This window comes from Vidua chalybeata, chromosome 4, assembly GCF_026979565.1.
Source record: "Vidua chalybeata isolate OUT-0048 chromosome 4, bVidCha1 merged haplotype, whole genome shotgun sequence".
Taxonomy (NCBI): Eukaryota; Metazoa; Chordata; class Aves; order Passeriformes; family Viduidae; genus Vidua; species Vidua chalybeata.
In genome coordinates, this window is record NC_071533.1 from 5,792,586 (window position 1) to 5,813,737 (window position 21,152).

Sequence of the window (21,152 nt, forward strand, 5' to 3'; positions counted from 1 at the left end):
AACTTTTTAATTGGTTGGATTTTTTTTTTTTTTAAATTTTCATAGCAAAACCCATACAAACATGCAAATGCTGTTTAGTAGAAATGTGGTAAGTGGGGGGTGATCCGTGTGGGAGTTTGTCAGCTCTCAAACTGAATGTGTGCTTTAAAAAAAAAAAAGTCCTGGTGTTTTAGCAGTGCAGCTCCTTTACCTGTATACACCTGAGGTAAAGCACTGCTGGAGGAATCAGATGCAGGTAGATGTCATTCAAACTTGATTCTGTTATTCAGTTTTATCTGCATTATCAAATATTATTTCTTTTCCAGGCAGGACATGAAGTAGCTGTTAGTATGAACTGTCCTCTGAATACCAGGGTTTTTTTCTGGTTGAGTACACAAGTCAGGAGCTCTTCCTTCTCATGAGTGTGTAAGGATGCTGCTTTCAAATGAAGAACACAAACCTTATTTCTGAATCCATTGCGTTCTTTACTAGTACCATACATGAGATAATTTTTAACTATGGAAAAACTGCTTTAGTGGTATATCTTTTATGCTAATTTCTTTTCCCCAAATGTCTTGATAGTCAAATAGAAGATCTGAGCAAAAAGATTGTGCTCAGATCCACCTTTCTCCCACAAAAGGAAGAAATCTCAAAACCTTGCCATTTATTCACCTTAAGAGCCTAAAAAGCCATTTGTGGAAGGATTGGATGTGAATATATAGAATTAAAGTCAGCTTTTGAAATAACATATGGTAGGGTCAGTCTTTACACTTCTTAAGAGTATGTTGACTTCTACATTATTTACAAATATACTGCAAACCTAGCACTTTTCTTTATGACTAAAGTTGGTGGGTGCTAATGATTCCCTTCTCCCCCCCCCCAGTATTGTAGCACATTAACTTATTATTTTTGTACCTATCTGAAGGACTTTCAAGTGCCACATCTGAGAAAACAGAGAACTCTTGGTCACTTGGCTTAATTTCTTGCTGATCCAGTTATGCTGTCTTTGTACCATCCATGTACCTAACTAATTATTACATTACTGCAAGGGGACTGCCTTAGCAAGAAGAGGCATTTTTAAAGGAAGATAGCATTCTCTGTTACTGAGGCTGAAAGGATTCTGACAGAATCTGAGCCCTTTGGAACTAGAGAATTTGTCTGATGTAGTAAAAGTTATCACTTCATTACCATGGGGAGGCCTTAAGCTAAGCTTTTAAACATCTACTCTAAAGTAAGTTGATCCATTAGTGAAACTTATTGGTAGAGTCACCGAATTTCTAGTCTGTGGCAATTTATATCTTGGTGTTAAATATTTGAGCATTACTCTTCTCAAACATTGGAAACTGATTATGAATAATATAATAGTTATAAAATAATGTACTGAATAAAAAAGCAGTTACTGTACTAAGTAATTGTCACTGCTTCCTTCACTTGCTCACCAGAGCCCCAGTGTTTTATTTGTAGATGGCTTTAAAATGTCACAGATGGTGGGAAGCAGTACTTATGGACTTAGAATAATGCTTTCCAGTGGCTCCATGACATTTTAATCAGGTGCCTGCTACTATTTCTGCTCCCCTGACAAAAGCTTTCATTCCCTCTTCAGCTGTGCTGAGAGCTGAGTGAGTAAGGACAGACTTCAGTCATGACCTTTTCACAGTATGTGAGGAATGTGTGGCTCTCTAAATGCAACAATGGAATAACTGCTGGACTAAAGCTGGAGGTGCCATTCTTATTGCCTTTTGTCTGATAGACAGCACATCATCACTCCATCCTGTAGTAAGATGCCTTTTTGCTTCTGGTTATTTCAGGTCATTAGAAGGGTTTAATTTGTTATGTGTGAATGAGGGTGTTACTGCTTCGTGTGCTGTTTAAAAAGTGTCACTATACCAAGCTGCTTTGTAGTCCTGAAATGTCTTTTTTTTTTTTTTTTTTCCTAAAGCTTGCCTTAGTCACAGGTCTTCTGCTCCTACTTAGCAATTAAAATGAAAGTTGCAAGTATGAGAAATGCATCGAGAAGACATGCCCTCTCCGAGGTGGAGCAGATCAACAGCAAAATAAGGGAGTTGCCCAAGAATCTTACACTGACAATTAAACAAAGAGAGGGATACAAGAATCATGCTACGATTTATGTGGATTAAGCTTACTTTGTAGTGATAATTATATGCTCTTCTGAATAAAATTTTAATATCAAATGTGAAACATCAGCTACCCTCATGTATAAAAAAGCATTCTGCAGTTGCCTAGAAAACATGACTTTCATGATCATTATATGCAATTTGGACTGGCTTTACTAGTTTGCCTAACATGAAGCTTCAGATAAACAAGTTTATCTGGTTCTGGTGATGGAGACAGAAGAGCAAAGGAGGGAGTCAACACTAACCTTAGCTTGTCTTCCATTGTGTGTTCAGGCCAATGCCAAAAGCTGTTTTCTTTCCACCTTCCAGGAAAGAAAGCAAGCACTTTCTGAGTAAAATAAACACTGCTTGTCCTGGAGGTGTGAGCCAAGATTCTCAGTATGTCACATTCTTCTGTCTTCCAGATCTGGGAATATGATACTGATTTAAGGCTTTGGGAGGAGAAATGCTAACATTTCATGTGTAAATCTGTGTATGCTCAGATAAAAGGCCAAGATTTATATTTCTGGAAGTGTTTCCATATTGTGTGTTCTCAAAAATCTGAGCTAGTTTCTGTTCCTTACTTAGGAGGTCTGAGCTCAAGCAGCAAACTATCAGTTTGAAGAGGAAATGCAGTTTCAAAGAAATTTTCTTGGTATAGGTTGAGGATTTGCCTAGGAGCATGAGATTTTTGTTTTGCTGACATTTCATCCTGCCTGCTGTGGGGGAGAAAGAGGAGAGCATGGAAAGAAAATATGTGAGTAGAAGAAGCTAATCTATTCCATAACAGGAAGAGGGGAGAAATACTTGGGTGGTAATAATAATCTCTGCTGGCCTCTCTAAAATGAACAAGAAGGAATAGTGCTAAGGTAGTATTATTATCAGGTCACAGGTTGAATGAAAAGCACCATGAGACTGTGGGATTTTTTTTCACAAAAATTTTGGTTCGCCTGATTTCTGGCAGCTCTTTAAATACTTGAAAAAAGAAGGGGGAAATGGTAGTTGGATCTTGTGGGGCCGTGTCCCCGCTCTTTGTATCTATAGGAGAAATGAAAAAAGTAGATGCAACACAAGGGTTTGTTTCCTTATCCTTCAAGACAATAATTGAGAATAATGTGCAGTAATTAACTCGAGAGCAGGACTCTAAAAGAAAAAAAAAAACTCTTTAAGCACAGTTGACTTGATTGGCTTGTGTATTTGATTTGATTGCATGCTTGTCTTGACTATTTGCAAATAATGCCTTATTTTCTGGATAGTCGATGCAAATTGGACCTGCAGCTATAGGAAAACCACATTTATGTGTGGATTTGAAAATAAGGTTCCAAAGACTACTAAAGTGCAAACTTTCTCACTTGGCTTCAGGGTTCTGCACTTCAGCCCAGTTTCAGCAACAGTATTATTGGGGATAAACTAATTGGTATATGTAGAGTCCAGATCTTCTTCGGAGGTATAAGATGTGAGCCAATGTAAATAAACAGGATAGATGCCAGGATTCTGAAATTACAGGGCATGGTAATGGCTTAAGGTGCTCAGGTTCTGAAATGGGAGAGACCAGACTTTGGAAACTGTCCAGGTCTAGCCCCAGTTCAGTGTCACTGAGACTTGTGCCTGTCGAGTGCTTTTAGAAAGCACTTTGTGTTCAGTGAGTGCTCAATGAAAGTGTCAGTGTTTTATTTTCAGGCAGCTAATCATGCCATGAGAAAGGTGAATTTTAAGAGGTTCTCTTGGATAGAATTGCCTTGTTAAATGTTCTTCTGCCTCCAGGCATTTATACCTCCAGAGGAAGAAGGGGCTCTTGGCTCATCTGCTAAGAGAAAAGTGTCCTCAGAATCTGCCACCTTTTGCCTAAGTGTCCCTGTGGAGCAAGGGGGCAATATTGCTCATATTCAGGACAGTTAAGGTCAGCTAACAGTGTTTTACATGGGACAAATAAGGTGGGTTTTTTTCTCCATGGAAAGTATATTTTATTTATATATATATATATATATATATATATATATATATAGCCTTCTTGGTCTCTCTTCTTTATTTTAAATTTTGTCAAAGAATAAAAATTAATATCAGAGTATTTAATGAAATTATTGAGAAATTCTAACAGTGTTTGATATTCTAAACTTTTTTCACTGTTTCTTCCCCATATAAAAACAGTTGCAGAGTGTATGCCAGAGCAGCTGCTTTTCATGTTTCTTGGCATCATATTCCTATGAAATATCAAGTGTGAGGTAGTGCAGGCATTTCAGTTAGCTGATGTTAAAGCACAGCTTTTGACTAAAAGTTTTTGTTCTGAAGTTACAACATTGGGGAAAAATGTTGATGCACAAGGTAAGGAAAAAAAGCAAGGGATATGTTACTAAAACCAAAACAAAAGTTGTCAAGTATCAGTTAAGTTGAAGCAATTTAGCCTTTTGGCCTTTAGCCTGTTTCTAGGAACATTTTTGACAAAAATTACTGTATTACAGTCTTTAATAATCACTGTTATGGCAAAGTTTCTTAATATTTTGGCTAGCGACAGTTCAATAAAATTTGGAAAGAATAGGCCTTTAAAATTTTCCAGATTCTTCTGTTGCTGTTGGAGACCTTCAATTTCAAATTTAAAATTTAAAACATATGAGGAGAAATGGTGGTGACTGGGGGAAATGAGAATTCTGAGCATTTAACTTCTGCATACATAAGCAATTAAAAAGACTTTGTAAGTGGTAGGGAAAAAAAGTATATACCTTGCAAACAGTCATTTTGACAGAATTACTCGGTGTGAGTAATTCTCCTGTTGTGCTTTGTCTTCCTTGGGCCAGAGCAAGTGGAAGGCTGCCTCATGGGGTTGGCACTGTCTGGATGTTCCATACATGGTGTGCTTTTAACGTGGGTTATTGGGACTTTCAAATGAGACTTTTTAAAGCCAGGAGGTCACTTGAGCTTGTTTTCAGGCGAGAGCCAGAGCCCCATCCCACTCACCAGGGAGTGTATGAGCTGTCTAGCAGCTGGTGCTCATGAGGCAGGCTGGCTCTTTGCAAAAAGTGTCTGAAATACGGGCCTCTGGCTTAAGCAACACTTCTCCCTGTGACTGTGCTGCCTGCATGGCTTAGGGCTGAATGGTGCCAAGAAATTTGCACTCAGAGCTTGTTAATACAAATAGATTTACACCTGAATTTACTCTCTTGTCCTGGAGCATAAAAGTTGCCTCCATAGGATGCAACTCCCTTCCTGTGGAAATAGTATTCCTGTGTGGTCTGGGAGTAAATTCTGCCCCAGAACAAGCAGTCTGTCAGGTTCATGTCTGTGCACCTCCAGTGCTAACTGTTTTAATTTGTCCACTGCCTTCCTACACTGTGTTGTGCTCTCTGCTGTGTGGATCTCCCTTTTTGGATGTCCTGTGGCTGTGGTCTCATGTGAGTTTTGGGTGTATGAGTGCTCCATGCCCTAGCAGTTCCTAGGAGTGGAGTTCATACCACCTAACCCTGAGACTTGCCTACTCCAGTCCCATCTCCGTGTGGCCTCATATTAAGATGCCATCATAATTCTGCCCCAAGGAAAGGGGAAGTGAACTTGTCCTTGGAACTTGTCCTTTCCACGTTCTTCAGTCTGCCCATCCTTATTACAAGGAGTGACAGGAACAAGGCACAGGATTGCAGATCTTGCTTTCCTTAGATAAAAAGGAGACAGGGAGAGGACTTGTTGCAAAAAATGGCTTGACATGAACTGACTGGGAGTCCAGAGAGAACTTTACCAGTGCATCTAGGTTTCTTTGCTGCTCAGCCTGGAGCACTGAAAAACACAGGGACTGCCAGGAGCATGGTTTTGACGTGCTGTTTTACAAAAACTTGAAATGTTTATCTCTTAGAAAAATTACTCAATATAGTCCTTATATCGCAATTTATCAAATGTTCGGGTATTGCATAGAATGAAAAGCTTTTGTATGGATTGAGCACTTAGGTTTCTGTATTCACAAAGGACTACACATTTTTGAGGGTTCCCAGAATCTAAAGAGACAGTGAATTTGGAGGAGTCGTGCATTGCATTTGGAGGAGTTGTTTGTAGCATTCCTACAAATATCTCCTTGTGAAAAACATCCGAGACAAACTGGTGGGGGAGAAATCTGTATTGAGCCAGGCACTTCCACTGTCAGCTCCAAATTGGTACCTGGCTGATGACAGGTGGGCTGGGCAGGTGGAGGCCTTGCATTTTCCTGCCAACAGCTTCACCCCAGCTTCCCTCAGTCAGTTCCTTGGTGCTAGGGAATCATTTGGTGGGAAGTTTTTTAATCCTCATAACCAGCGTGTTGGTCTGCCCATTGCTGAGTCAGACAAGCACTGCAGCTCAAAGATAATTTTGAGGAAGAAAAGTCATGGAGAAAGTTGTCCAAAAGTTAGTGAAACAGATCTGCTTCAATGAGAATCCCACTCAAATCCCAGCTTGTGGCATTTTGCATGTACAAGTGCAAAAATACATACAAGTACAATCTTGTAATGACTGGTTTTGTGATAGATTTTGCTTGGGCTTTCAAAATCAGTTTGAAATAGTTTGGTTTTGTTGTGTTGTGTGTTTGATTTTCATTTGTCAAGCACCTGCTATCTGTAAAATGCACTGCTACAGCAGAGGGCTGGGTGTGTATACTCATACTGCTTCGTACTGTGATTAAGAAATAGTTTGCTGTAGGATTCTTTTACTGTTGATGTAATATGTTTGGGAGTTTGAGCAGACATGCTTATGGTCTCTGTTGTGTTGTTAAATAGGGAATTGGCTTATATCTGCTACAGAACAGTCCACACTATTTAGTCACAGCTGAAAGGATGCAGCATTTTGCAGAATGGGGAGAAGGGGAGTGGCAGAGAAGGATTTGGGATGGGAGAGAGGGGATTGTTGTTCTTATGCTTGGCATTTTCCTTCAGAATATTTATCACAGAAAGTTTTCAATTGGAGTTCATGTATTTTTAGTCCCTAGGAGAAGATGAGATCTTTTAATCTGAATAATCCAGATAGCTTGATTCTAGATGTACTTACTGAAATTTGAGACAGTGGCATGAAATCACAGAATTTCCTGGAACAGTGAGACCAGACACTCACTCTGTGCCTGCTGTATGTGAATCTCATGCTGACTGGAAACACAATTTTCTCTGGTTTTCCATCCATTTATTGCAAGTCTGCATTGGTCCCTACCTTGCCATTTTTCATGGTTTATTTATTTTTCTCTTTAGGAATTCAGGTTTCATCTTTCTTTTAAATGTATCTGAGTCTGCTTTCCCTTCCATTGTCTTTTGATGATGACTTTTGAACATTAATTGTTGAAAACATATCTGGCTTAGTAAATATGCACAGTAATTGAATGCTACAAACCGGCAAGTTGTGAAATAAGGAACAATAAGCTGTGATGAAAAGCAGCCAGCAATGTGTAATTTTTCAGTAGTAAAAATTCTAGGTGAAAAGGCTAGTATTTTAGCAAGTCTTGTCAAACCCCATGTTTTCAGTTAGCGACTGCAGGATAGTCAGTCTTTTATGTTGCCATTATATGTGTGTAAGCCTGGTTATCCGTAGTTAAAAACACATGGAAGGCATAAAGCTGCCTAGACAGTTGGGAAACTAAATACAGCCTGTAAGCCTGTTCATCTTTAATTTTGTTAGGTTAGTATCCTACAGCCAGGATTGTATGGTGTGATGGGGAAGCTCTGGGTGGCTGATTTACAGGAAGGAGGAGGAGCTTCCAGCAGTACCACTGGGTCACCTAAAACTGTTGATACCAGTTACTGGTCTCCAGACCATAAGCACTGCTTGTGGAACTGTATTTTCCATTTCCAGCAACAACTTTGGAGCCTTTGAGACATATAACAAACTTACCAGTGGTGACTGACAGTACACCTTAGGCTCTTACTACAGCTCACTACCTCAAGATTTTATTCTCTGGGCTTTGGAGGGAAGCACAGAGAAAAGCCACTGCAGCTGCATCCTAATCAGAAATATAAATTGGCATGATTGCTCAGTCTGAGAACATTCCATAGAGAGCCGGAGTAATTAGGCAGACATGGTTTATTCACTCCTGAGCTTATCAAATGGATGAAACTTTGCTTTGCCAAAATATTTAAGGATGCAGTCTTCAGTTTTCAGATGGTTTTGGACAACAGAATATTATATTGTAGTGTGGTGAAAATGGTTTAGCTCTTTTAAAAAATAATGAAGCATGAATTCATTTATCTGGGGAAAGAAATCTTTGTTTTCTGGGGATGTAATAAGCAGAGTACTGCTAACAGTTTTATTTTGCTTTTTAACTGCAATGAGAAGCTGTTCCATTGCTATCTCTCAGTTCCATAGCTGTTTTGCTTGTGTGCGTATTTGCTGGCAGTGCTTCTCATAACATGGTCATGAGAGGCTATCAACAACTCTGTGAAAGGTGGAAGAGCTTCCTTTTCCAACAACAGCTTCACTGTCAAAAATCATGTTAATAGCTGATTTATTTTAATAAACCTGTAAATACTGATCGATCTGTCATCTTTATAAGCAGAGCAAGCTCTTGCCCATATCATTAGTGCCAGTGGATTAGTGCCAGCTTGTTGAATTTATGGATGTAGAGCCTGTGATATTAATATGGATCATTATTTTCTTAGCCTGAGTCAGATGCTCAAAATTCTTTATTGCCATAGGGAACATTTTGTACCATTTATATTTGGTGGGTTCTGCTAGTGCTGGAGAATATTTGTGACTGAGGGTTGAACATGGGTTATTACTACTTGAATACTGCATGCATGGAGAAGAAAAGGTGTTATTTAGTCTAACATCAGTCTGTTTATTTCCCAGGTAACATGCATGTGTCACTAGCAGAGGCTCTGGAGGTTCGGGGGGGACCATTGCAAGAAGAGGAAATATGGGCTATTTTGAATCAAAGTGCAGAGAGCCTTCAAGAACTATTCAGAAAAGGTAAGCATTTTTTAAGACTGATAAATACAGTCTAACTGGAAACATCTTGGTTATATTAATGTGCCATATAAGTAAACTGCCTTGTCCTTCCTAAACAATAGACTCTAAACAATACCTTGCTCCTAGATTGTCTCTGGGTAAGTCCCTCTCTTTACCACAGCCCAAAGGTTGCTTTCAGCCTTCACTTCATGTTCTGCCAGAACCTGTGGCACATCCCATTTCTTGTGGTGATAACTTCTATTATTTTAGACCCATTGAAGTGAGATGGAAACATGGGAAAAAAAAAAGTGATAAATAAGTCTGAGACCACTGGAACACTTTGGTATGAAGGGGACATGGGAATGGATACAGTAATGTGCAGTCGTGACCAGTGTGCTCTGAAGAGATTTTGTCTCAAAGGTGAAAACCAGAAAACTTCACCAGAGGGCTAGGCATGATTCCCCAAAATGCAAGTGGCAGCACCTACCTAGCTACTGAAGGAATGTGGTGTTGACTTGTACTTCAAAGGAGTAGAAGAATTTGTTCTCTCTCCCCCCTCCCACCTCAGTAAGCTCCAAGCTCAGCATCTGCAATACTGCTAGCACTAGGTCTGAATATGGAACTTTTCCCCTTCCTTATGTTTTCCTTTCTTTTCTTTAAAATCTGCAAATCCTTAAGGCCCTTCCCTCCCTTTCTTGCTTTTTTTATCTCAGTTTATGCTTAACCCATATATTGAACTTCAGTAACATCTTTAACTTGTTCTCAGATGAAGTATATGCTCCCATGATGCATCCTAGTATTTCAGCACCTTTGGGGGGGGGGGTGGTCATCCCCTTATATCTAAGCATGCATATGTAAGCTTATTCAGTTTTATTAATGATCAGTCAAAGGCTCACACTTTGAAAATTGTCATTGTTTTGCCACATTACTATGCAAGGGGCAAATCTTTGTTATTTGGGGCAAAATATTTTGTGTTTTTTGCAAGTATTTGATTTAGAATTCTATTAAGATTCAACATTTAGGTTGTTTTGGGCTTCAAGATTTGGTTTAGACAATCTATTGAGTCAGACACTGGCTCTGTCTTATGTGTTGCACAGCCTCTGAGAGTGATCTCTGTTGGATACTTCACAGGCTCCAGAGAAGGCAGATGTAGGCAGAAACTGCTACGTGCTGCCCAACTTCTGATCACACTTGACTCAGCTTTACAAGTATTAATTTTACCAACTTCTCCAACATGTTTTTTGCCAGGTGAATTATAGGTAGTTTTGACATCCCATTCAAATTTACCTTCTTCCCTTTACCAGTGTTCTCACAGCCCATGTGTAGTCAAGAGCTTTCCCTATTAGGAATGCTGAGTTTATTGTTGCAGTTTGACCTGTCCTGCTGCTTCTCATACTCTTTCCTCAAGAAAAGGAAAGCTGGCATCTGCTTTCCTCTCTTTCACACTTTGTTCAGGAGAATTATTTCTTTTAAGAGGGCAGATTGTTAAGACCTTGACTTAAGAAGGATCTTGAATGATTAGAGGTTTACTCTTGTAAACTTTACAGGAATTGACACATGGAGCTCCATCTTCTAATCCATCTGCAAAATCACAGTTGTATGAGCACATAGTAGTGGTTTCACCACTAATTTTCCACTTAAACCTTTATCCTAGGTCTAAATTTTTTTCTAGAAAGGAGTTTCCACTGAAAATAAGAGCTCACCCTTTCTTGTCCTGAGAGCAGTGCAGAAAAGTTACATAACTCTATGGAGACTGCATGCAAGCATCGACAATGAGAACACAGCCAGCCCTCCTTCAGAAGAACAAGTACTGAAAGATGAGAGCACAAAACAGAAATCTGCCCCAGGACTTCTGATATGTGTTTTTAAGGCAGGGCAATGTTTGCCAGCCAAGGTGGCTAAGATGGCAGAAGCTTCTGATCTTACTTCCTATCCATGAAGACCAAAACACAAATTCAGATAAAATCAGTGCCAGAAGAATCTGTCTCTTTTTTTGGAGATGAAGCTGTTTTATTGAGTTGTTTTTCTGCTGGTTCAGCAAACTATTTTCAGTTGCATGCTATTAATTAACCTGGGATATAGCCTTTGGTAAAAAGCACTTCAAGAGACACTCAAATGAAAGAGTTTTTCTGTGTAGCTAAGGTTGATAAAGATAATCTGATTCCTCCCAGCAAGAGTTGGATAACCAGACAGTCTTTAATGAAGGTTGTCTTCACTCAGGAAGCAATCTAGAAACTTTTTTTGTCATCTTGAATATCAGTTTCTATGCTGGCTTATGAAGGTGGTGTTGACATGCAGGAATAGAAAATGTGGAGGCTCCTCTAGGCTTGTCTGACTCGGTTTTGCTCTTTATTTGTGGAGGACTTGTAGCAAACGGGATTCTAAAGAAATCTTGTTTTCCTTGGTCAAATTTCAAGCCCATTTCTTCCATGCATTTGGTGTGGAAGAGCTATTCTATGGCAGAGGGTGAGTTTCCACAATTCTTCAGAACTGACTGATCACTTCTGGGCTAAAGGAGATAGGGCAAGCTTTTAGCTTCTGCAAGATGACAGCTTTGACCAGCTCTCAAAAGTGTTCTTCCTCCCTGTTCAGAGTCCTGGAGACCCTGAACATGCTGTTCTGTAACAAAATATAAGCTTTACTGAGTGTTTTGTAAATTTTTTCTTCAAAAAAAAAATTAAATTAGGCATATTGTTCTACGGTCTGTGCATCAGCTGTTTTGAAATGAGGGGGATAATAAAGGCTGTGGAAATAGCCAACCCTTGAATTGCCATCTGTTGGTAGCCTCCCCAGGCCAGCCCAAGAACCACAGACACTTAAAGGAATTACCAGCCCAAGTAATTATTTATGTATGTGATCCTGGTAGAGTTTTGGTAGTTTGTTTCAAGTTGGGAATCTTGCTATCACTCAGTCCTGTTCTTCAATTAATTTCTTACTTAAGCTAGTTTCTGGAAATTAGAAAAAATGTCCAGAACAAGCCTCTGTTACAGATTTGAGGACTTCTCAAATATATAGAAGTCGTGCATGTCTTTTAGTGAGTCTATCTTCTCATCCATCAAAGCACTGAATAAAACAAGCACAGGATGAAAATCCATTGTCTTCATGGTTAATTGCATATCACATCACGCCTTATTCAGCAACAGATGCAGAAATGTGCATATTCTTATCCCTCTTTGTATTTAGAGTTCTCACAGATGTTGAACTCCTAAAAAATGCTTCACACATTTATTTCTATCATTATAAAAAATGAAAGCTTAGATTGAAGTGCCCAGTTGCTAATCACCAGTTTAGAAGACCAGCTCTGGTAGCTGTCTTGTCAGCACGTTATAAGCTGTTAAATGAAGAAGAAAGGCAATCTAGGACTCAGTTGCAGATCTGACATCAGTTGCACTGGTGATGTTGAGATTAATCTGGAGATTTGAAAAGGCCGATACCAGACCTGCCCTTCTCTTACATCTGTTTAATTATCTGCAATAACTATTTTGTTGTTGAAAGGGTGTATCAGCTGTTTCAGACATGCTGTATCTTGCACTCAGAACTCCATGAGGTCAAAGAAACAAGTCTTTGAAGTAATCTCAAATGTGAGTGTATAAGCATAAGGAGAATGCTGTGCTCGCTGCTGCTGAGAATTATAAAACAGGCGTCCCTCTAATTTTCTGGGTTTAACTGGAAAAAAATTATCTAAACTGGAAGTGGGAAAGCCTTCATATGTCACTTAGGCCACTCCTGTTCTAAAGTGTGCATTGAGGATTCTGAAAATGTTTGGACCTTAACTTTGGAGACATGTATCTAAAGGAAGGGGGAAAGTGTCTGATATTAAAAAGACAGGTTGAGCAAAGAAAGTCTTTGCAAGTTGAATGTCTTGCAAATTTGCATATGGGAAATGATTTATGTAAAGAAAAGTTATATCGTCTGAAAGGGGATGTAAAGAAGGAAGATAATGGTTTTCAGGGACCTGTAAGTCTTGTTGACAGTCAAACTACTGTAGTTGCTTTTCTTGAGTAAGTGTAATGAAAAGAAGGAAGGCAAAGTGTGAAATGTGTTGGTGGGGACTAGTGGCGAGTCCAAAATAATCACAGACTTAGTTGGGATGAAGCATGAAATGGATTGGTTTGGTTGACAAGAGGAAAAATGCAATAGGAAAGGGTAAAAACCCAAATCCTCATTTCCTAGCTTGTCCTTGTTGGCAGGCGATAAATGATTGTATTTTCCCTTTGCCAGTAACTGTTGGGGAATGAGTTTTCCTTTTTCATCATCTGGTGACGTTTGATCTTTTGGTTGCTGAGAAGGAGAGAGGTTGGGCTTTTGTAATTTTATTGGGGTTTTAAATTTTTTTTAGTTTCTATTCCTCATCCCTTCCTCCACCCACCCTACTCACACCAAAGAGGCTCAGTGACTACTTGCACTCTTTGCAGAGCTCTGCTGGATGTAGCCAGCACGACAGTGAAGTGTAGTGTGGTGTTTGATTGTGGGGCAGCTCAGGAACAGAAACTGGTCTCGGAAACTAATTGTTCACTCTGTTTCTTGCTCCAATATCCCCAGGAAAGAGTACATTTCAGTTTTCCAAGGGGTTCAGTATCCCATCAGAGCTCTCCTATATCCCTTTGTGCCAAAGGGAAAGGGAGCAGAGACGCTGCAGTGCTGCCTTCCCTGCACAGCGGGCGTGCAGGGACACGCTGCACCAGCCCGAGGAGGAGAGGATTTCCAGCAGAAGTGGTCCCGTGTGCTGGCATAATCCTGGCCAGGCTGCAGGGAATTCAGTGGTCTGTCTGCCTCCAGCCTGGCCTAAGCATACAAATTTTCAGATTACTTGTCTCAGTGAGGGCTATGGAGGGAAACAAAGACGTGTGTTGAAAACCTTGTGTATATTTTTGTGTGTTCTGTGCTAATGGCTGTGGCCTAAGAGAGAAGTGGGGGGTAAAGATCCTGAAGGACTGACTTGACTGTAGCTTGGGAATTCAAAATTACCTGCCATCAATAATGTAAAATAGATACATTTCAAATATTTCTCTTCAAGTTTCTTAGAATGTGGTGGGTCTTTTTTATCTTAGGCTATTTGCATACTGTTAAAGCACATAAAGGATTTATTTCCTCTCTCGTTTGTTTGGCAATCTTCAGCTCTGTAGCTGAAGATTATTTCTGTTTTTATTGTGTTTTAAGCCAGTTCATTCTCTCATTTTAAGTAAGACCACGCTATTTATCTCTGTCTTGGCACTGCTTGAAATGCTGTGCTCTCACAAGTGTTTTGTTACCGAGTTGCATAGTTCTGGAGTTAACTCAGAAGGCTGGCAGCTCTAGCACAGTTGAAAGCCCAATGGATAGAAAATTGACCAGGAGCCATATCCTGAATTCCAGTGCCTTTAAAAAGGGGGGTTGAAACACTGTTTTGTTTTGGTTTGGTTTTTTTTGTTTGTTTTTGTTTGGTTTTTTTTGTGATTTTCCTCAGTATTTTCAGCAGTATGTTACCCTTACTGCTCTTGTAAATTATTCTGAAAGCCTAAACAGAAGATGACATGAATATTATCACTGGAAAATAGTTTCTTTTGTTTTCCTATAGTTGCTGGCTGTTTGATGCATTGCATCTTTGCTACTTTTTTATTCATGGTGCAAACACATTAGTGTTACTAAAAAGTATTTCCTTAGGTATATCTACCTGATTGGAGCTGATAGTTATTTTGGTTTATGATGCATGCCTTAAGGAAGAAACTGGAGAATTAATTGTTTTATCCTCATCCTTCATAACAGTAGATGAGATTGAGATTCCCTGGAGTTGTGAGGTAGCCACTATGATCTGCTACATTAGTTATAAACTACTGAAGGAGGAAGCTGAGAAAATGTCAGTAAAATGAGCCTGGCAAAATCAGTCCTTTTTCTAAATTTACTATTTATGACATTCATTTTACCTTGCTTGAGGTCATGAAGATTCTTGTGTGGGGGTGGATCAATAAATTCAGACTCTACATCTACAGGGGACAAATGCTCTAAAGTTTGTTGAAATTAATATTGGGAAGACTTCAGGCTAATTGGGAGTCTTTAATTGTTCTTAAAACTAAATCAATTTTTTGTCTTAGTATGTTTCAGAATATGAAGAGTTTTTATGTATTTCAAGTATTTGTTATACAAAATGTTAAATTAAGATTAAAGCCTCTACATTTCTTAAGGTTCCTGAGTTGGGACTCATAAGGTGAAACCTTAAAATATTATAAGATGCTGTTTTTTTAGGATTTTTATATCAATGGTGAATACACACAGAAGTGGTGCAGAATCCAGTAGTTACCCACAGGATAATTTTTGAAAGTCCAAGGCCAACTAAGGTAGTCTTCCTGTAAATGTTTTTGGAAGCTTTGCTATATAATGTGGCATTTTCTTGTTACATATGATAGGAATGGCCTGTCCATCTTTATGTTTCTTTTTTTTAACATCTGAACTTGCTGCCACAACAGCGACCAGCACTTGTTCTGTTTGTTTCAGAGGGAGTGGGGTTTGAAAATTGAAGGACTTACTTAGGAGATCCTTTTACACCTGATACCTGCAAGCAGTAATTTAATACATTTCCTAGGAGATTAGAAATATTCTAGATTACAAGATAGTTCATCAGTCTAGGAACCAGCACTGTAGGAATATCTTGAGCTGGAGAATGGAAAATGTTAGTAGTGGTGCTAATGGAGGAAATTATTATTCTGCTGGTTTTGCTTACTGTGTTGTTGAGGGAAATCAAATCAAATGTGTGTTTCCTCAGGTCTTTGATATATTGTGTAACAGAAGGCAGAGCTATTGCCTTTTTGCCTATGAAAAAATAAATGTTAACTTGTAGTTTTACTTAGTTTAAGTAAACTTCTAGTTTACTTAGTTTTACATTAGTTTTACTTAACTTACTTTATCTTATGCCTCCTTCAGTGAAACTGAGTTGATTCATGTTTGAGGTGTAGAAAAAATATTTTGACTTAAGGAAATGGTCTCTTTTTTTTAAGTTAGTTTGACAGCAGTATCATCAGACATCAAAAACCTAGCTTGCAAATTGCATATCTTAGTTAATTTGGTTCTGCAATTTCAGTGCTTCAGTTTTGAAATTTTCAGGTATTTGTAATATTTTTTCACTTTAGACTGAAAAGGACTGCTGTGCCCCAAAACTTTTGTTTTGTCCCCTTCTATTAGCCACTCTAATGAGTATCTTCCTTTCCCACTAACTTGGTCTACTCTCTTCCAAGCATTGCTACTGCTGTAGTGCTATGTTAGGATAGGAGCAAACTACCTTCCTGTTGTAGGAATTAGCCTTAATGACATGTACACTGCACAAAGGGAACATTTTATATGTCAACTGCAAGAGAAATGAAATAACTTCAGGACAGGGCATTGTGAGTATTTTAGCAGGCTCTTCCTGAGCTTGCTGGTGTGAATAATAGCGAAGAATAATCATAAAAGGTAGGTGTTACTCCCCAGTGTGATTAAAATTGAGGTTGTTGTGGTGGTTATGAAACACCACAGGTGGAAAAGGAAGCATGAATCTATTCCACTAATAGTACATAGGCTGATAATAAACTAACATCCAGCAAGGGCATCAAACAACATTGCTTCATTTTCAGGGTGGCTTTTGTTTTTTTTTCTTCCCTTTTCAATTACAGCTGATCCTACTGCTCTGGGATTCATCATTTCTCCATGGTCTCTCCTGTTGCTTCCATCTGGCAGTGTGTCATTTACTGATGAAAATGTGTCCCAACAAGACCTGCGAGCGTTCACAGCACCAGAGGTTCTGCAGAACCACTCGCTGTCATCCCTGTCAGATGTTGAAAAGGTACAGTGCCTCTTCCTTGGCAGACAGCTCTGGTGTTTTGCTGTTGATCCCTTCACAAAAGGGATTGCTGTTGATTCCTTCATAGCTTTAGGATTGCTGCTGTTTTGCTGTTGATTCCCTTCATAGCTTTAAATTGTCCTTTTTGTCTCCCCATGGTTTGTGATTCATGTAATTTCTTTTGTTGGTGGGGGAAGGGATCCTCCTACTTTGTTTTTTTCTGGTTAAAGTGGAATAGTGATTATAGTTGTATGCAGTTGTGAGGAAGAGTCTGTACAAGCCCTGGCCATGTACATACTTGGGCAATGGCTGCACAGAATTTCCACTTCTCCTTTTTAACTCTTTCACAAGGGTAAATGTTCAGACAGGTAAGGTTTGTATATGTGGTCTCCTCCAGGTCACTGACAAGTACAGTCAAAATTATTATCTTCTCAGCTGTCTTCTTGACATGAATTCATTGTGAATGGTAACACTTTCCTCAGAAAACCATTCCTTTGGCTTGGCCAAAGATATTTAGCTGTGGGAGTGAAAAGGAAGCTGAGCTATTTCTATCTCTTTGGCTTCCCTGGATCAATAATCCTTGGAGGGAAGCTAGCCACAGACAGTGTTGTAATCTGGGAACAATTATGACATTTGGCAGTGTTCCTCCAGGAAGAAACAGCTCTTACTTCAGAGGAAAGTGGTATTGGCATCAATTGCTGTTGTGTGCACAAGGACTAATAAAACATGTGTTTCTGTGTTGAATATTTTGTCTTAGCAGCTTTTTGTATACAGTCAGTTTTCTTCAGGGCTATATCACTGAACACCTACTGAAAATCCACAGTTACTCCCAAGCCCTTTAGACATCCTTCTTGCCCTGCATATTGTTAAAATTAATGTTATAATAAAATCTGGTTACAGTTTTGTCTATAGCAAAACTATAAACAATTAGAAACCTAGGCTGAAAGTTTTAATAGAGAAGTAAAAATAACACTGACATCAATGAAGACTCAGGTTCAGTTATGTGGGATGCAGCTGCCAAATCCTGTAGTCATACTGTTGGAATTGTTTGTTTGCTTTCAAGAGGGACAACACTTTTGAAGACAGCAGCGTTGCCTCTAGTGCCAACTCTGAAGTTAATGTACAAAACTGGCCTTTAAAATGGCAGAAAAAATAGTTCTGAAGTGACAAGCTCGTGAACTTGGTCAGAGCTGATGGCATTCTTTGTTCTGTGCCAGTATTCAATATGCTCCTTTTTTTCTTTTTTGAAATAAGTGGAGGACTGTTACTATGAAAAGTGATGTTTCTTAATCTTTAGGAAGGAAGCACTCAGGGGGACCTCTGTGGCCTATAGATGCCAACACAGAGCGTGTCAATAGGCAATGACCAAACGCTGGCACTCTGTACGTGTGCAGGGCTGACTAATCCTTGCTGACTGGGGCTGTGTGAATTTCTTCCCTGGTGTCAGCATCACCTTGCTTGCTGGATGGAAGATGATCCACTTAGCTGCTTATGTGGAAGAAGGAAGCCCCCTGAAACATAGCTTTGTACAAAAGCTGGTGTCCTTTTAAGGCTTTATTAGTTGTAGTTGGTAAGGCTGATAAATAGCTTATATGTACATCCCTCTTTTTTTGACTGCTTCCCTTTGCATTCCTATTAAACTCTGTATCAGGTGGTACACTGGTTCTTTGTAAGGAATAAGTTGACTTTGTGTTTCTTAGATTACAGAAACAGATCTTGCTTTGCTGACTGTGGTAACTTTTGACATGTTTAAATTTTTTTTTTTCTTCTGTCACAACTGGCTGTAGTTCACTGAATTAATTTACTGGAAATCGTTGGTGTTTTCCTTTTTGATTGTTCTAGTAAAAGCTGCTGAAGGCAGAAAAACACCTTGTTTTTTTAAGGCCTTGTATCAGACAGTGACAGGGTTACCTTTGTATTTTCAATTATGATTGTACTTGCTAATACAAATTAACAGTGTATTCAAGGAGATATACTAAACATAAATTACAGTCAACAAATGAATACCCCTTTGATTCCAAGACACACAGTCAGTTTGAATCCAAAATATGTCTGAGGTCACTGCAAACTTATTGGAAATAGAGTAACCAAACCATTCAAAATTAGAATGGAGGTTGATTTGGGAAATTAATTCAAGTTGATCTATTTATTGTGGAACATATTTTAAGTATAGTACAAAAATTAATTAGAATTTTTGAATAAATGTTTTTCTTTTGAAAGCTGTTTTCAGATAGATTAGTAGAGTAGCAAGTTTTGGTTAGGAGGTCTGATTGCACATCTCATTTTTTGAAATATATTTGGGTATGTTGAAGCTCAGAAACATAGAATGATGTTGAAAGGGATCCTCAAGGATCATCAAGTCCAACTCCAGATTCCAAAGAGGGTAACCCAGAAATGTATCTGTCCTAATTTTTCTTGAACACTGACAGACTTAGGACTATGACAGTGTCTCTAATTAGAATTAACTAATTTTATAATAGTCTTTTTAATTGCTGTTCCTGCATTATTGGGGGACTGAGAGTTGGGGAACTTAGTTTTTGTTTGGTTGGGGCTTTTTCTGGATTGCTTTTCTGTCTTTTGTTGGCTTTTTCTGAAAAGTTTTTTTGCATTCATTATTGTCATGAAAGCATATTCACCTTTTTCTATGTAGCTGTGGTATATCTTGATATGTAAGGAAGACTTTGTAGCTTTTCAGTTGAGTAATGGATAATAAACCAGATAGAGAGCAATTTTCTCAGTATTTGAAAAATAATGTTTCTGATTGCATAGGGCAGTGGTATTGACTTAGAACCTATGATGCATTTTTCTGACTACTGTCCTAATCTGTTCAGATTTATGTCGATTTATATATCTAGAAATTAAGTAAGATGTTTTGCTTTTAGTTGGTGAAGAGGCTGACTTATGTGAGCTTTTAATTTATTGTTGTCCTTGTAATTGTTGTTAGTTGTTTTCAGAATTATTCAATATATTTGTTGCTTTAAATACCATCAATATTACTAATAACATGGTATAAAGAGCCATGACTAATGTGTATTACTTACACAGTTTAGAAAAACTTTGCTTTCTTTCTACACTCACCTGTTTTGTTTTGACAGTCACCTACAGAGCCAGCGTGTGCTTGTGCTCTTAATTCTGCAGTATTTAAAGGTTTTATTTCCTGTACTGATGGGTGTATTATGTTGAAGATATATTAATTGTTAATTATATGCATAATGGTTCATGTATTTTTACCTTAAAATATCAGTTATAGGTTAAGGTACTGCTTTCAATGTTTATGTTCTTTTGTTCATTCCTTCTTTTTCCTTTGATCTCAATCTTTGTGATCTCATTAGACTCGCCCCCTGCTTGAGTTGTGCTAAGGTCTGCCTTGCCTTCAGACACAGCTTTTAAGGATCCTTGGACACAACCAATGCAGTCTTTACCCCACACTAGGCTGCTTGTATGGATTTCATGAGTTTCTGGCTTCAGTGTGAGATTAAAGCTTCCAATTGAGCAGAGAAGACGGGGCACTGGTTGGATGCTGTAGGATTTGCTTCTCTGAACCTCATGTAAAGGAGAGGTTGGATGTGAAAGACAGCTGAGCTTAAATGCTAGGAATGTATTTCTAAGCAAAATGATGTTAAGTTCATTGCTCTCCTTTAAGTCTGCTTTGCATTTCCAGCCTTGTTCAATGAGTTGACAGATATTTTGTGTCTTATGGCAGGTCCATATCTATTCTCTTGGTATGGCACTGTTTTGGGGAGCTGACCATGAAGTTCCTCAAAGTCAGGTAAGTTTAGATTTGGTTTTGTTTAATATTGCAACATCAGACTTTGATGTCGTTTGGCTGACTCTGCATTTGAGTTTGCATGGCAGGGTGTCATGCTGAGACACTGAGGAGTAAGATGCCTTCCCCAGGATTTCACTCAATGGGTCAGGTTGGAAAAGGACCACAGTGGGTCCAACCTCACTGCCCAAGCAGGGTCATCCCAGAGCACATGGCACAGGATTGCATCCAGATGGTTCAGTGAAGGAGACTCCACAGCTTCTCTGGGCAGTCTGTTCCAGTCACTGCACAGTACAGAAGTTTTCTTTCCCATACTTGGAGCTTTTTCTTGTCAAGTGTGGTGTTGTCTTGCAGGGAGGAGGTGCTGATGGCACATTTGTGTTAGTTTCCGTGAAGATACATCTGGGCTGGTCTATCCTGTAATGCCACAGGCTGAAAGACAGTGGTCTAAGCTGCTGACAAAGGAGAAAAGAACTTGTTTTGGTTTAGGCCTATATAAAAATAAATATTGAAGTAACATGGTTGTTCTACACATAATAAACTTGCTCTCCATGCTGCCATAGCTTCTGTGAATCTGGCACATATAGATACTTACCTTTCATAGTGGCCAAGAAAGGGTTTG

The 21,152-nt window shown here is 38.9% G+C and overlaps 1 protein-coding gene across 4 annotated transcripts in view; it reads left to right on the forward strand.

The window, feature by feature from the left end:
* Positions 1–8,881: 8,881 nt before the first annotated feature.
* PTPN13 (protein tyrosine phosphatase non-receptor type 13) overlaps positions 8,882–21,152 on the forward strand; it is an 85,483-nt gene continuing 73,212 nt past the window's right edge. For all 4 annotated transcript variants that reach the window (XM_053941204.1, XM_053941205.1, XM_053941207.1 and 1 more), the window contains exons 1-3: positions 8,882–8,996; positions 16,598–16,767; positions 20,468–20,533. In XM_053941204.1, coding sequence (XP_053797179.1) covers positions 8,882–8,996; positions 16,598–16,767; positions 20,468–20,533 — 351 coding nt within the window. The remainder of the gene's footprint in view (positions 8,997–16,597; positions 16,768–20,467; positions 20,534–21,152) is intronic.